This window comes from Ambystoma mexicanum, chromosome 1q, assembly GCF_040938575.1.
Source record: "Ambystoma mexicanum isolate Mex_15411 chromosome 1q, UKY_AmexF1_1, whole genome shotgun sequence".
Classification (NCBI taxonomy): domain Eukaryota; kingdom Metazoa; phylum Chordata; class Amphibia; order Caudata; family Ambystomatidae; genus Ambystoma; species Ambystoma mexicanum.
The window spans coordinates 636,380,327-636,393,899 of NC_090922.1; the positions used below are offsets into that span (position 1 = coordinate 636,380,327).

The 13,573-nt window shown below is 43.7% G+C and overlaps 1 protein-coding gene across 10 annotated transcripts in view; it reads left to right on the top strand.

Annotated features, from left to right (window-relative positions):
* ARHGAP29 (Rho GTPase activating protein 29) overlaps window positions 1-13,573 on the top strand; it is a 527,305-nt gene that overhangs the window by 449,874 nt on the left and 63,858 nt on the right. For all 10 annotated transcript variants that reach the window (XM_069641212.1, XM_069641216.1, XM_069641217.1 and 7 more), the window contains one exon: window positions 12,831-13,063. In XM_069641212.1, the coding sequence (XP_069497313.1) occupies window positions 12,831-13,063 (233 nt within the window). The remainder of the gene's footprint in view (window positions 1-12,830; window positions 13,064-13,573) is intronic.

Below are 13,573 nucleotides of genomic sequence, written 5' to 3' on the forward strand. Positions count from 1 at the left end.
GCTGCCTTCAGAAATAGCTGAGCAGGGAAACCTACTCTGGGAAATAGACTACCGGATGACTTTGGAGTACCCTCCTCTGTAAATCGTGGGGACTCCCAGGGACATACTGAGTTACCTTGCCACTGATGTCCTGGATACAGACTTACTGGGGAGAGGGGAGATGGATTACTAAGAAAGCAAAAAAAAAATGTCACTGGCTGTGAGTCAGTTTAGGACTTTCATGCCAACACATCTTGGAGTTTGTGTATCTGCTGCCTGGCAAGATTTATTTGTTTCCCCATTTTAGCACATGCCTTAGTTTAATCTGACTGTAGTATACTGCTGCATCATACTAAAGCAACTGGAGTGTGCTACTGTGCTTCACATGTGAGTTGTAGAGAAGGTGATGGTCCTGAGTGCATGCACCAAAACCGCATCATTTGGTTCTGGCTGGACATGGTTTATGTATGCACCGTTTTGAATTAATTGTGATGGTAGAATGATCTCTCTGTTGGGGTCTTATAGGACTGGTGTGAAATTCTGGACCACAAGAGATTTTGTGAGGGTGGCACACTTTACAAATCTCTTCCCCAAGTCCTCATGATCAGACATTTTCTTTCCAACAATACCATCAGAATCATAAGTCATTTTCTTCTAAATAGTTTGGCTATCCCTGGATACTTGTTTGAATTGGTCAGTTTATTTGTCCGATTTTTCTTGGCTTTTTATTTATTCCGGGAAAAAGGAATGAAAAAATAGTCCACCCTGTTGGTGTGCTCGCAAGAAGGCAGGAGGGGCTGGTTGGGTGGCAGTCAATGTATGTGCAATGCAGTTGAAGCTCGGGATGTCAGGCCAGTCCCTTTACAAGATCAGTGGTAGCACAATCATCAACATATCAGACTTGTGTCTCTAGAAGTCTGAAAGAGCGGATATACAGCCAGTTTCGTTTAGACTTGTGACCCATGGAGTCCAGTGTGGTAGCTTTCTATCAAATACCATATCTGTATTGTGTGGCTTCCCAATCAAGTGGAAAGGGTGGGGTTTGACTGGTAACACAATTCCGAAATGGTATTTGACAGATCGTTACCACACTTGGCTCCACAGGTTTTCCCTGAGGGAGATTAAGATGTCAAGTGGTGTTTATAGTTATTTGGTGTTCACTTTCCTTGATTCCGTAAATGGGAACAGACTCTTGCCAAGCCACGATGGAGAGGGAAATCTGAACTTTGCCTCAGTTGGAATTTCATGGCAGATTAGAACCGTGCAGGGGATTCTGGAACTGCAGAGAGTTTGACCGAGCAGGTCCAGTTTTGAAGTGGGAAGAAGTCTGGTTGATTTGCCTATGCGGGACACATTCAGAAAACGGTGGGGGTGTTGGCAGAGTTAACTGTAATTGGTTAAGAAAATTCCTTCCTACTTGAAAGTAAGTGAAGAAGACACTTGAGCCGTATTGGCATTGGCCTGGGTTCAGATTCATCTTGGCTCGCAAGTTTAAAATTTATCATAACTTTACTAGTCATTCGCACCTATCCTTGGACCATTAACTAGTATTGACGGGCTAGCATTTACTTAAGTAGTATTTCTTTTGGTAGTAGAAAAACCTTTGGTAGTGGTAAGCACCCTCAGAAGGATAGCATCACCAATCACGAAAGTGGTGCGTACGCTCAAGCTGTAGCGTCTCCAATCTGAGTCAGTGCGGAACATGCACTCAACTTGCATCTGTGCTGTTTAATGCATTTGTGCACCCCGAGGGATGGTAATTCGGTTGACTGTAGTACAGTGACGAGTCCCCAGGATTATCATCTCTGTCGCGTCTACTGCTATGTGCACGTCTCAGAGATTAGGGTCTGTAGTGCGACCAGGACCTCCCAAGTATTAAACAATGCTGTGCACGCCTCTTAAAGTTACCACTTTCATTTTATATCCAAGGCGTGGATCTCAAGGGCAGTGACCGTAGCCTTGCGTAGCTTCGAATTGTTCAGGCTGCAATTTGAGACAACTGTGATTTCACAAATCTCCAACCTTAATAAAAGAAAGGAGGATGATCGAGGGTTCACAAGTCCTCAGTGATCTTCAGGGGAAATCAATCTCCTAAATGCTCATTAGCTGCCAGTTGACCTTTAGCCTTCAGGTTGTTAAAAATGTGTTTGTGGTATAAAACGCAGAGGGAAAAGAATAATACAGCAGAGGACACTTTTTTGTAAATAGTTAAGATCAAATTAACAAGCCCCCAGTTAACCAATACTAAAAATAAAAAAGTTGGAAGTAAATGAAGTTCAGCAGTAGTGGGATTATTAGCTTTCTTATGCATGGGACAGGAAATACCTTGGAACATTTTCTATTCGCTATAAGCAAAGGAGACGCTGGTAATTAACGGATTCTGGGAGAGCATACCTGAGTTAGGAAAAATCCTAGGGTAGAGAGAATTAACAAGCGTGTTCCAATCTCCTCTGTTCTGTAGGTTTTAGTCACAGTGGCAAGGCAATTTTATATTTATTATGCTTTCCTTTCCCCTTCCCTTTGCGACCTGAATCTAGTGGTGCATTAGACCTTGGGTTGGATTGTGGGGTTTCAGCAGTTCCCATGGATTCCAAAGACTGGACCTGACAAATGGATAATCTAACTCTGCAAAAAACAGCCACTAGCAGATTCTTCAATATTTGCATTGAAAAGTACAGTCTCTCGCCAGACTACCAAATTTGTGACATAGCACAATCCCTTGCATATTCTTTAGTAGTCACCCCAGCTGGAACAAGGTTTGTTGCACCATTTTTGGAAAATCCTCACAATAAGGAAAGTAGGAAATTGTGTTACATGGATCAAAAGATGGCAACTACAATGGCGTACAGCCAAAGAATGGCAAATTCAACAGACCCGGCTAACCCACTACGACGGGGCACATTGAAGACATCTACAATCACCTATCAAGGACATGCTCCAGTCAATCCAGTCCCAGCTGCAGACAATTGTTAGGGATTGCACGGCAGGCAGAAAATGTGGGTAGGCAGAATACGAATTAGACCTGCATGGCTTTGTTGCACTGGGTTTATGCCTGAAACGAAAGCGGCCCTGTTAAATAAGCCTCTACAGGGACAGGTCAAAGAAGCGCTCGACTGGCAAGCTGGCCCTATTCCCAATGTGAAATGTCCAGTTCATGTAGCCCTTACTGGGGCCAAATCCAACAGGGTTAAGCCCTAGCAGTGATGGCGTTCAATTCAGCCACAGCACGTGGGGCCAATCCTTTCAAACCTGTCCGCAAAGCCAGTATCAACAGTCACAACTATGGAGACAGCAACAAGGTAAAAGTCGCAGATGATCGATACCTTCCAAAAGGGTCCCTGCAAAATGATGACCACCCTTTTGAGGTTGCCTCCCATGCCGATTCAGTAGGGGGAACAATAAGATTGTTCACCCACACTTGGGAGGCAATCACCACAGATAAGTGGGTGCTGGACACAGTGTTAGGGGGGGTTCTATATAAAGCTTGTCTCCAGACACGTCTCGATATACCATCAAGACATTAGTTTTCCCCAGGAACATGCCAAATTGCTTGATGTGGAATTATGAAGTCTTTCACTAAAAGAAACCATCGAGGAAGAACCGCCTCACAAAAAGATTAGGTATTTTTTCAGTTTACTTCTAGTTCCTCAAAACATAAAATACTCCACTATGATCCCAGAGCTAGATCTAAGGCCAGCAACCCCATTTGTAAAACCACAAAAGAGTCCCTTCAGCACTCTACAATAGGCGATTCTGTTGGTGTAAGAGCAGAATTCCTTTTTGGTGGTTCTGGTGTCCCATTGTATGTGACTCTTAGGCATTTGCTTTTCCCTGTAGGTTTTTCTGGATATTTGACCTTTTTTGTGGTTACAGGGACTCCTGTTGAAGTACCCTAGATATTTCAACCTTTTAATATGTGCTATCCTAAGGTAGGCCATATGGCGCATAGCACGCCTTTTGAGTGATTCTATTATCTACACTAAGATGCGGAGTAGGCTAGTGCCATCAGTCATTTAGTTTAGGTTTCACCAGCGGCGTAGTCTTTAACTGCAGTGTACCAGTATGTTAGCCATTTGGGTACTTGTGGTGTATTCTTCTAAGTTCTGCTCTCAGCCAATTTGTTTTTGGGCCTTTTCTTTGCTTAGGGGAATCACGAGACAGGCATAAAATTGTCTTTGTGCAAATATGGGTTCACGCTGAGTCCAGCTCTGCACTTTCATGAGTTTTGGGACCAACCTAATTGGCTGGCCGACAAAACCTTTGCTTAGGCATCCTTGTGTGTGATTGGAGGCTAGTTCTGGGCCTCCCATGAATTCTAGGGGAGAATCTAAGCCTATATTCTGATTGAGGTCTGCTAATCTCTGCAGGTTTACTTTGGTGTTGGAGGATTTCTGGCCACAAAGCTGCTGCTGCTGTATTTGTGACCACATTTGTCCATAGTAGCTGGGCTTAAATTCCCTATCTTTAGCTGCGGTTTTCATATTTGACTGCTGGAAATCCTTCATGGTCTCTTCTTTCCTTCCTCACAGGTCCTCCGCACTGGTTGGATTGGGACTTCTGTGCTGGAACCATTTTTGGGCTGTTTTACCTCTGCCTTCTCGAATTACCACCTTGGGTCATGAAGAGTAGAAAAAGGGTTGTGGGACACCATTACCCCACATTTTCTGTTTGTATGGGCCTTCCTGATTAACCTCCATTATTTTGTCCCTTGAGCTGTCAGAATGTGCTTGGTTGGATTACTCCATATTCCTGGAATCCTCTGTGCCATTGTTTGTACTCCTGACTGGTGGGATCCCACTAAGAGATAACTGATTCCTCTCTTTTTTGGGCCATCTTGGTTGTCGTGGTCTCCGGTTTGTCCTTGGGTGACTGTATCCTGTTAAGCACCCTACAAGCTAAGATTCTTTTTCTCACAAGGTTGTTTCACCATTTCTGAGCTGGGTTTATGGGAACCACCACTGTGAGTACTTCTGGGCTCTAGGCTGGTTGTTAGTGATACTTACCTTCAGATTTCCCTGATGGTCGAGGGTTTCTGCAAGTCACCATCAACCATGTTTTGCTATTTCCTTGCATAAGCCCAAATTCTGCTGTGCTTCCTTTCTTCCTGGGGCTCCTGTGTCTCGAACCTGGGGCTGGAACTCTTTGTGAGTGTCTCCTCTAGCATCCCCTGGGTTAGGTTGCTTTCTTCTTTGCACATGTGCGTTAAAACCAAGAGTTGCATGACTTTGCTCCATAACCGGAGTTTTGCCTGCAGATTCGACAAACTTTATCAGAATTCCAACATGTAACATCGAAATGTTCTCCTCCATGTGCAGAAACTAAAAATATATGTTCCATAGATGGGTCAGAAATTGGAGCACAAAAACACAATTGGCTTCTCTTCAGAAAGAGTAAATTCCCCTCCCACCTTTATAGTCATGTGGAAAACAAACCAGTCCATGACTAACCAGGGGTGGGATTAGAGGCAAATATAATGGGATGCCCATAGGACAGAAGGTTGGATTTTGGAATATTGGATGAGGAAGAGACTGGAGGGGAACCAACTGGAGATTGCTGAGCAAGTAATCGGACTCTTAGCAGATGGCAGGCCAATCCATGAGACCGGTCTATTTAAGAAGACAGCCAGAGCAGCCCATAGAGGGATGTCCAGCCCAGCGCTTGGTGACTGATTCCAAAAAAGGCCACCAGAGTTCAGTGTTTGCTGACAGGATGACGTTGGGTTGACTGGGTCAGCGCCTGGTTTTTCCAAAACCAGAAGTCTCATCAAAAAAGGTAAATCAACCCCCAAACCCACATTGCCCAATTTGAAAACTGGGTAAAATCTGGGAAGCTAAAAAGACTGGCAATACGAAGCGGGTGAACTTTAAAAACAGGAATACAGGTCTTGATAAATGTATGTCCCTGTGTTTCCTCATCTATATATTGAATGGAAAGCGAGAGATTGTCCTTTAAAAGGTTTAATTGATTTTGTATTGAAAAATAAAATTCAAAACTGAAAACCTTTGGCTGCCACTCTGAAGTAGGGTTGCCTTTTGTTAAAGCTAAGCATCATTTGCAAATATAGTTAGTGGTTGAAGCTGGTGTTTATTCACGGTGGATCATATTGCAAAGCTAAGCAGTATCGCCTGGAATGATATCATGCTTTGATGCAGCCAGTCCTGCCCAGAGCATAGTCTGGATAGTTTTATGACAAAATGCATGCTTAAAGAATTAATTCTATTCAGGTCTGTGTGAAGCCAATCCTCTATACGGTCTCCTAAAAAATAAAAATAAACCTTTAAATTGTCCGTTTGAACTTCTTATCCCAAGCTTTCCTTTAAACCACTGTTAGATGTAATTGTTGTTGCTGACCCTGGACTAATGTGTTGACACCAAAATAAGTCTTGAGTTGACTCGGCTCTCCATACTTTGAGAGAGAAATCCTCATAAATATGCTGTTGTACGATTGGACGCTGCTCTTCTTTCGGGAATTAGACCTTTCCTAAAGAACGATACAATAATGCTTGATAAAAGACACTACTTTCCGTGCTAAATTAATTCCAAATAGATTCTTGCTGCTCTTGAAGCGCTGCACGCCACCACATGAGTTCCAGTGTCCCACAGGGTTTCTCCAAAACAATCTAAACACTTTCCTCACTTAATCTTCACTTATTGTGCTACAATAGGCCTTGAAATTCAAGAGCTTCATATGAACAGGACCTTCCTGCTTGACATCTAAATTGAAAGGCAGTTTAGAATTTTGCCTGTACGTCTTTTACTGACTCCCAGCCAATCAAGTCAGATTCTCCACCACCATGTTGGTTAGGGAAAGTTTCATGTTTCTGAATGTAAGGCCTATACCAGTATATGGCCGTAATCCTATATTAAGGATGTCAATTAAAGAACACCAGATTAAAATATCCTATGAGTGAATCAGCCACCCATCCTGTGTACCAAATCTGCCAAATGGCATGACCCGATGGTCAAATGTATATGTCTATAGAGAGTACTACACCCACATGTGCAGGAAACCTAGTGCACATGTGGGTTCAGAACCGAAAATCTAGATTCCCTGAGGACAGAATTTGTGAATGCACACTTAAATGAGCTAATGCACACACATTACCTTTTGCATGTAAGCCAGTCCATGCCTATATGTCAAGTTGCCTCTACATAGCTAAAACAAGGACTACCTTCCACCTGCAGAGGGGAGTTGGTGCACAGATCTATTCAACTGTAAGTGTTGTCAATTTCACCAGGACCATACCTTTTTTGATGTCGGACAAAATCCAATGCTTTAACCTTATTTACCTTATTTGAAATGTTCCATTGACATGTTAGTAATGTTCACAGAGAAACCCATGCGAAGTAGAATGTTAGTATGTTTAGTGTTTATTAGAATGTAGCATTTTTATATGGAGATTGTTCTGATTGAAAGAGGATAGCGTTGTGGATTTATAATGAACTTCATGGCACGTGACATTTCATTTTAAATTGTTTTATATGCGTACCATATTTTAGTGGGCTCCAGGGTAAAGCTGGAGACCCAGTTGTCTGAAAGTGACTATTTTTTTAAATACATTTCGATTTTGAATACCTCACTGTCTGTTCTTTGCCCTTAATTGTGTGGTGGATTGTATAAATGGGGTATCAGATCGGTGTGTCACTTCTAAGTGAACTTCTAAGTGAACCACCTTCCAAAATTATGCAGAATGCACTGCACGCTCCTGACCAAGTAACCTTACGCCATATACAAAAAGGGTTGCAATTGCATGGAGACTTTAATAGTAGTCCCTCTGACCGCACATTTTCTGGCAACCAAAGGGGGGGGTGGAAAAGCAAAAAAATGTAGCGGTTCCATAAAATGAGACTGCAGAACAACCAAAACGAAATTCTTCCCTCAAAGGAGAATAGCTTTCTTGTGTATCCAGCCATCCCATGCTACTACTCTGTAAACCTGGGCCGGCTTTTTTCTTTTTTAATTTTCTTTTAAATTCTTTATTTTGGATTTCACATGCACAACTTACATTAACACATTTCTGTACTCAGCAACGTGCTGTAGTGAACTTGTGTGCATACATTTTAACCTATCCAACAAACTTAAACCCACCTTCCCCTACCTCACCATTCCCTGGCAGGATGATGGGCAGCAAAAACGTAAGCATTAAGGCATTATTGTGTGTCTTTATTGCCTCAGAAGTGTTACAAATCGACAGTTCTCTAGTCCTCCAGACCTCTGTGCACTCAACTGCAGTGGGCTGGCATGTCCCTAGGGCCCCTACCTGCTTGTGTATTCTGTCCCCTCTTATTCAGGGTCTTATATGGGCTGCAAACCATACTTCCTGATAAATTGTGTCCACACCATTTCCCATGATGGCTGCCGATTGTGAATGGCTCCTGTAATATTCTCCATCTCATATATTTCCCTTGCTTTAAGGGCCTACATATTTTCACTAGGCATTTCCGACCCCCTCCATTTCCTTACCATACAGACCCTGGCAGCCAAAAGCAGAAAATATGGCATGTGCGGAAGACACGCCCACCCCTCATCAATGACGAACACCAGCAGGGGATCCCCAATTCTCTCGATTCCCTCCAGGTCCTTAACCCATCCAAACATCTCCTTCCAGAACTTCTGTATTCTAGGACATGACCACGATATGTTCCAGTAATCTGCTCTCTAACTGCAGCCCCTCCTGTATAATGGATCTATCCCTCTGAACAGCTTTGCCATCTGTATAGGGGTTTTAGGCTGTGTGACTTATACTGACAGGCTATTGACGTCCTGCGTGCACTCTTGCACAGGCGCTCCCAATGCTTGTCATCAAGTTCCCTCTCTGTTTCTCTCCCATTTCCTTCTGAGTGCTTCCACCCCACCTTCCTTCATTGCCAGCAGTGCTGGATATATGTTCGTGATCAGTCCTCTGTAGGTCTCACGGCACTACTTGCTTTCATTTTTCTGGCAGAAAAACTCCCTTCAGTGTCTCCAAATGCAGCTCTTCCCTCAATTCCTCAAGGGTTACAAAGGTCTCCCCTTCTACTACTTGCCTGACAGTCTCTAGCCTAGCTTCAAATCACTTTGGAATTGGAGCAGTTCTTGAAAATCGGCTCTGGGGGTGGGCGCCCCAATATGGCTTAATGGGGATGGCCATGTGGTTACTCCCTTCATATGTCGGTCAAGTGGCACAGCGAGTAGAGCGCTCGCTTTGACACCCGTGCAGAGCCTGCTAACGCAGGTTCTAATCCCAGCAGGGCCAAACTCAGCCTTTCATCCTTCCGAGGTCGATAAATGAGCACCACACACCGTGGGTAATAATAAGCAGCGCTCAGATACCTGAGGGTTCGTAGCGCTATATAAATGCCAAATTATTATTATTATTATTATTATTATTATTATTATTATTATCTCCTATTTAATCCACCAAAGTTTCCAAAGCAGTTCTAATAATCTGTTCTGGTGCACCTTACAGGGGACGACTGACTTAGGGTCCCACTGCCCAATCACATATCACTGGCCTCATTAGATGGTTCTCTATTCCCACCCACTGTTTCCTCCCTGTCTCCACTCACATGTGTTACCAGAACTCTAAATTGCTCTGCTCTGTAATACTCAAACATATCAGGGAGTCACACTTCCCCTTTCTCCTTGAGCTGTATAAGCGTTCCGTATGCTACCATTGGGTTCTGCCCCTGCCACAGGAAGTGGACAATCCACCTTTTAAGCTCTGCAAAGTGGTCTGTTGGCATGTCTTTTGGCAGTATTTGATAGAGAGAGAACCACCTTCGGGATTAACGTCATATTGACTCTGTTTATGTGCTCCAACCAGGACATTGTCATTCCTGACCAGCGGTCTAAATCCACTGATGTTATTCAAAGAGGGCAGGAAGCTTGTGTGGTGGAGATCCCCTGTACCTTTCGTCATATTCACCCTAAGTATTTTTCAATCAGAATTCCCAAGTCCTGAAGGTCAACCCTCATTTCCTCTCCTCTGTGACCGTACGGAAAAAGTACCGATTCGTCCATGTCACCTTTCAGACCTGATACCTGGCCAAACCCTTCCAGCACCCGTAGGATGGCTGGCACTGAGGCTTTTGGGTTTGTCAGGTAGAGAAGCAGATCATCCACATACATGGCTATTTTATACTCCCCTCTCCTATCTTAATTTCATCTATCCTGCTCTCCTTTCTAATCATGGTGTCCAAGGGTTCAACCGATAGGGCAAAAAGTAGGGATGAGAGTGGGCGACCCAGTCGGCGGAATTCCTGGGTGCCTTCCCATTGACTGCTACCCTCCCTCTTATGTTTGAGAAGATTGCCCTCATCCCTCTATGGAACCGGTCCCCAAAGCCCTGCTTCTTAAGGACCTCGAAAAGGAAACCCCACTTAACCCCATCAAAAGCCTTCTCAGCATCCAGACTCAATAAGGCATGATTCCCCCTGCCCCTCCTGCCATGCAGGCGTGCTCCATCATGTCCAAGGTTTTTTGCATTCCCTACCCAGTATAAACCCTACTCGATCTGAGTGAACCAAGCGAGGCATGATCCCCTCCATTCTCATTGCCAGTACTCTGGTGAAGGTGTTCTCATCTAAATTCAACAGAGATTGGGCGGTAAGATTTTCTACTGGATGGGACGCTACCTTCCTTCAGGATTACCGAGATAAAAGCTCAGCTAAAGGAGGGCTGCGCTACCCCGGTGTCCAGCATATGGTTGTATAGCAGTGCGAGTCGAGGGACCAGATCCCTTCCGCACAGCAGCCTTTGAATGGCCACCTGCACCTCTTCGTCTGTGATCTGAACCTCTGTATAGGCAATCTTATCTGCCCTGAGCCTCACCATGTCCAGCCTTCCCACATAATCCACCGTATCCGCATGGTCTGCACTTCCCTCCCCTTGTGTACAGCGTTTGGTAGTATGTCACAAAGCAGTCCGCAATCCCACTTGGTGTCGTTTCCAACTGCCCACTTTCATCTTGGACTCCCTTGACCCATCTCTCAACCCGCTGTGCCCCCAAGCTTGCTGCCAGAAGGGCATCTGCTTTGTCCCCCTTCTCGTAAAGCCTTTGAGTAATTTTAGCTTTGTGATGGTGTCCCACTGCCTTCAATGCCACCCTTTTTTGCCTCGAGTTCCATGTCTGCCCCTGCATACTGTTCCTTGCCATGCAACTCCTTTTCTAAACCCTCAATTTCCTTCCAAAGCCTGTAATTCACTAATCGGCACACCCTTTTTCTTCTCGCCCCCTCACTGATGAAAATGCCCCTCCAGGTAGCTTTGCCCTCTTCCCATTGCGTATGGGTGTACACTTCCCCATTGTCATTTAACTGGAAGTACTCCTCCACTGCTGAGCTAAATTGGGTGACGAAATGGGAATCCCACACCTCCACTGTTAATTCCCTTTACTTATGCCTGCGATATCTACCACCAAGCTTGGCCCCCTTGCTACTCTGCATGATCTCTCTTTTGCAGTTCGATGTAAATTTTTATGAGGCCTGTCTATAGTCGGCCCCAGAATGTCCGTTTTACTTGCAAATAAATGTTCAGACCGGGGCCAGCTTGCATTTTCATAGCGCAATGCGTATACCCTTTACAAGCAGGAAAACATTAACCTTCTCCATCCAACTCATGTTTCAGGGAGAGCAACCAAGAAAAGCCCTTCTCTAACATCCTGTCCACTTGCTACTTAGTCCCCTGCATCCACTTTACATAGGCATCTGTGTATTCAATTAGAGCCTCCACATTTTTCTAAAATACGAATTCATTGAAGGCATATCTGTCAGCACAACAGAGTTTCTTGGTGGAAAGTTCCATTTGTGAACGCTGTCGTGGAGGGAGTAAAATGCACCTAACCACCAGTAGCTAACTCTGCTTCCACTCTGGATTTAAGCACGCTTCTACACAGGTCTATGCTTCCACCTCATGAAACTATTCACAAGGTTACACATAATAGAAGATATTTTTCCAGGTAGCAGGCACCTGAAAAAGAGATCTTCATGAAATACAGGTTCTGTCAGTAGACTAACCATTTGCGGTCATACACAAAGACAATGTGGTATTTAGAACTCACCCTTGCTCTTCACTGAAATTAATCTCTGTATTTCACTTAAATCAATCGAGCTACCTGCTTTCTTTGCAAAGCCTCAGACAAAAGGGCCATACATATGTTAGTCGTTTGTAGGACTGCCATGTTTTACATGTACATGACTGAAGCAGCATGAAAGATGAGCCAATTTTCTGTTTCATTCACACCAGGTCAAGACAGGTGTCCCATAAGCAAATCTAGAATTGCTAGAGGGATTGTGCATTGCATGCAGCAATGTTATGAGTATTCCAAAACCCTGGCTGGCGATACCACCTGCTTACTACATTGGGGAGTGGGGGTAAGGGGGAACTGGTGGAACTGGTGGTAGCCTGGTGCTGTAGTGGCCTGCCTTAGTGACTGTTTACTGTAGTTTCTTATTGGCTGTTTTTATTTAAGGAGTCCAACTTTTAAGCAGGTGCGGAATGGTTAACTGCATATACGACAAGCTATAGGAGTCCATAGTTGGAAGTTGCATTTTCATTTGTTGCTGCAAATAATGTCTGCAGTGCAAAATAGAGTTGGTTTGTCCTAGTTGTGGATGAACGTCATTTAAAACCAGGACTTAAACCATGCTCTAGAATGTACTTGTATGTGCATTAGATTGCACCAGTACATTTACTATGCCTTATTTTGGTGGAAGCTAACCGGGTTGTACTTATGGATGCACTAGCATTGAAACAATGATTGTATTGCTTAGTCAGCATGGGTAGTCTGGATTATGATAAAATGTTTGGGAAAAGAGGGGACTGATAATGCTATTTCAGCACATTTATGCTTACCTTTTTTCCTATTTAGCTTCCGGAACCTCTAATTTTATTTCGCCTGTACAATGAATTTATTGGACTTGCTAAAGAGAGTCAACTGGTTAATGAGGACAAGGACTCCAAACACACCAGCCCATCGTCGAGGAAAAGGCTGTCTATATGTGTTGAACTTAACAGAATCCTCATTAAAATAAGGGACCTCCTCAAGCAGCTACCCGAGCCCAGCTATAGAACTCTGCAATACTTAATTGGACACCTGCACAGGTGAGCAAGGCCTTGCCTTAGTCCTCTACGTTTCTTAAATGGATTTATGAATTGTATAGTTCTTTATACTGAAACAAGCTTATTTATCTAGTAAATAATTGATATAGTAAATCTTTGAGGATACAAACATCTTCTAGTCTGAAAAATAGTTCTCTGTGTAAGGGAAGCGGTTTAAGTTTAAGGCTTTAAAAGCGAGAATGTAGAAGGATTCATCCAGTGAGTTAAACTTAGATGAAGAATTGTGTTTCGATCAATAGCTGACCATTGTTTGCCTAAGATTCTACAGTGTTTTATGCATTTCTATCAAAGCACGATGCTTTGCTTTATAACTCCCAATATTGCCAAGTGGTCCCTTTAAATACAACTTGCATAGTGTATATTAGCCTGCACACTGTACTAAACGTTTACATGTGTACAACTGTATATTTACTACTCTTGCTCATATCTGACTGCTCACGTATAGAACTTTTCATTTCTGGTGAGAGGACGTTGTGCTACCATTTTCCTTTG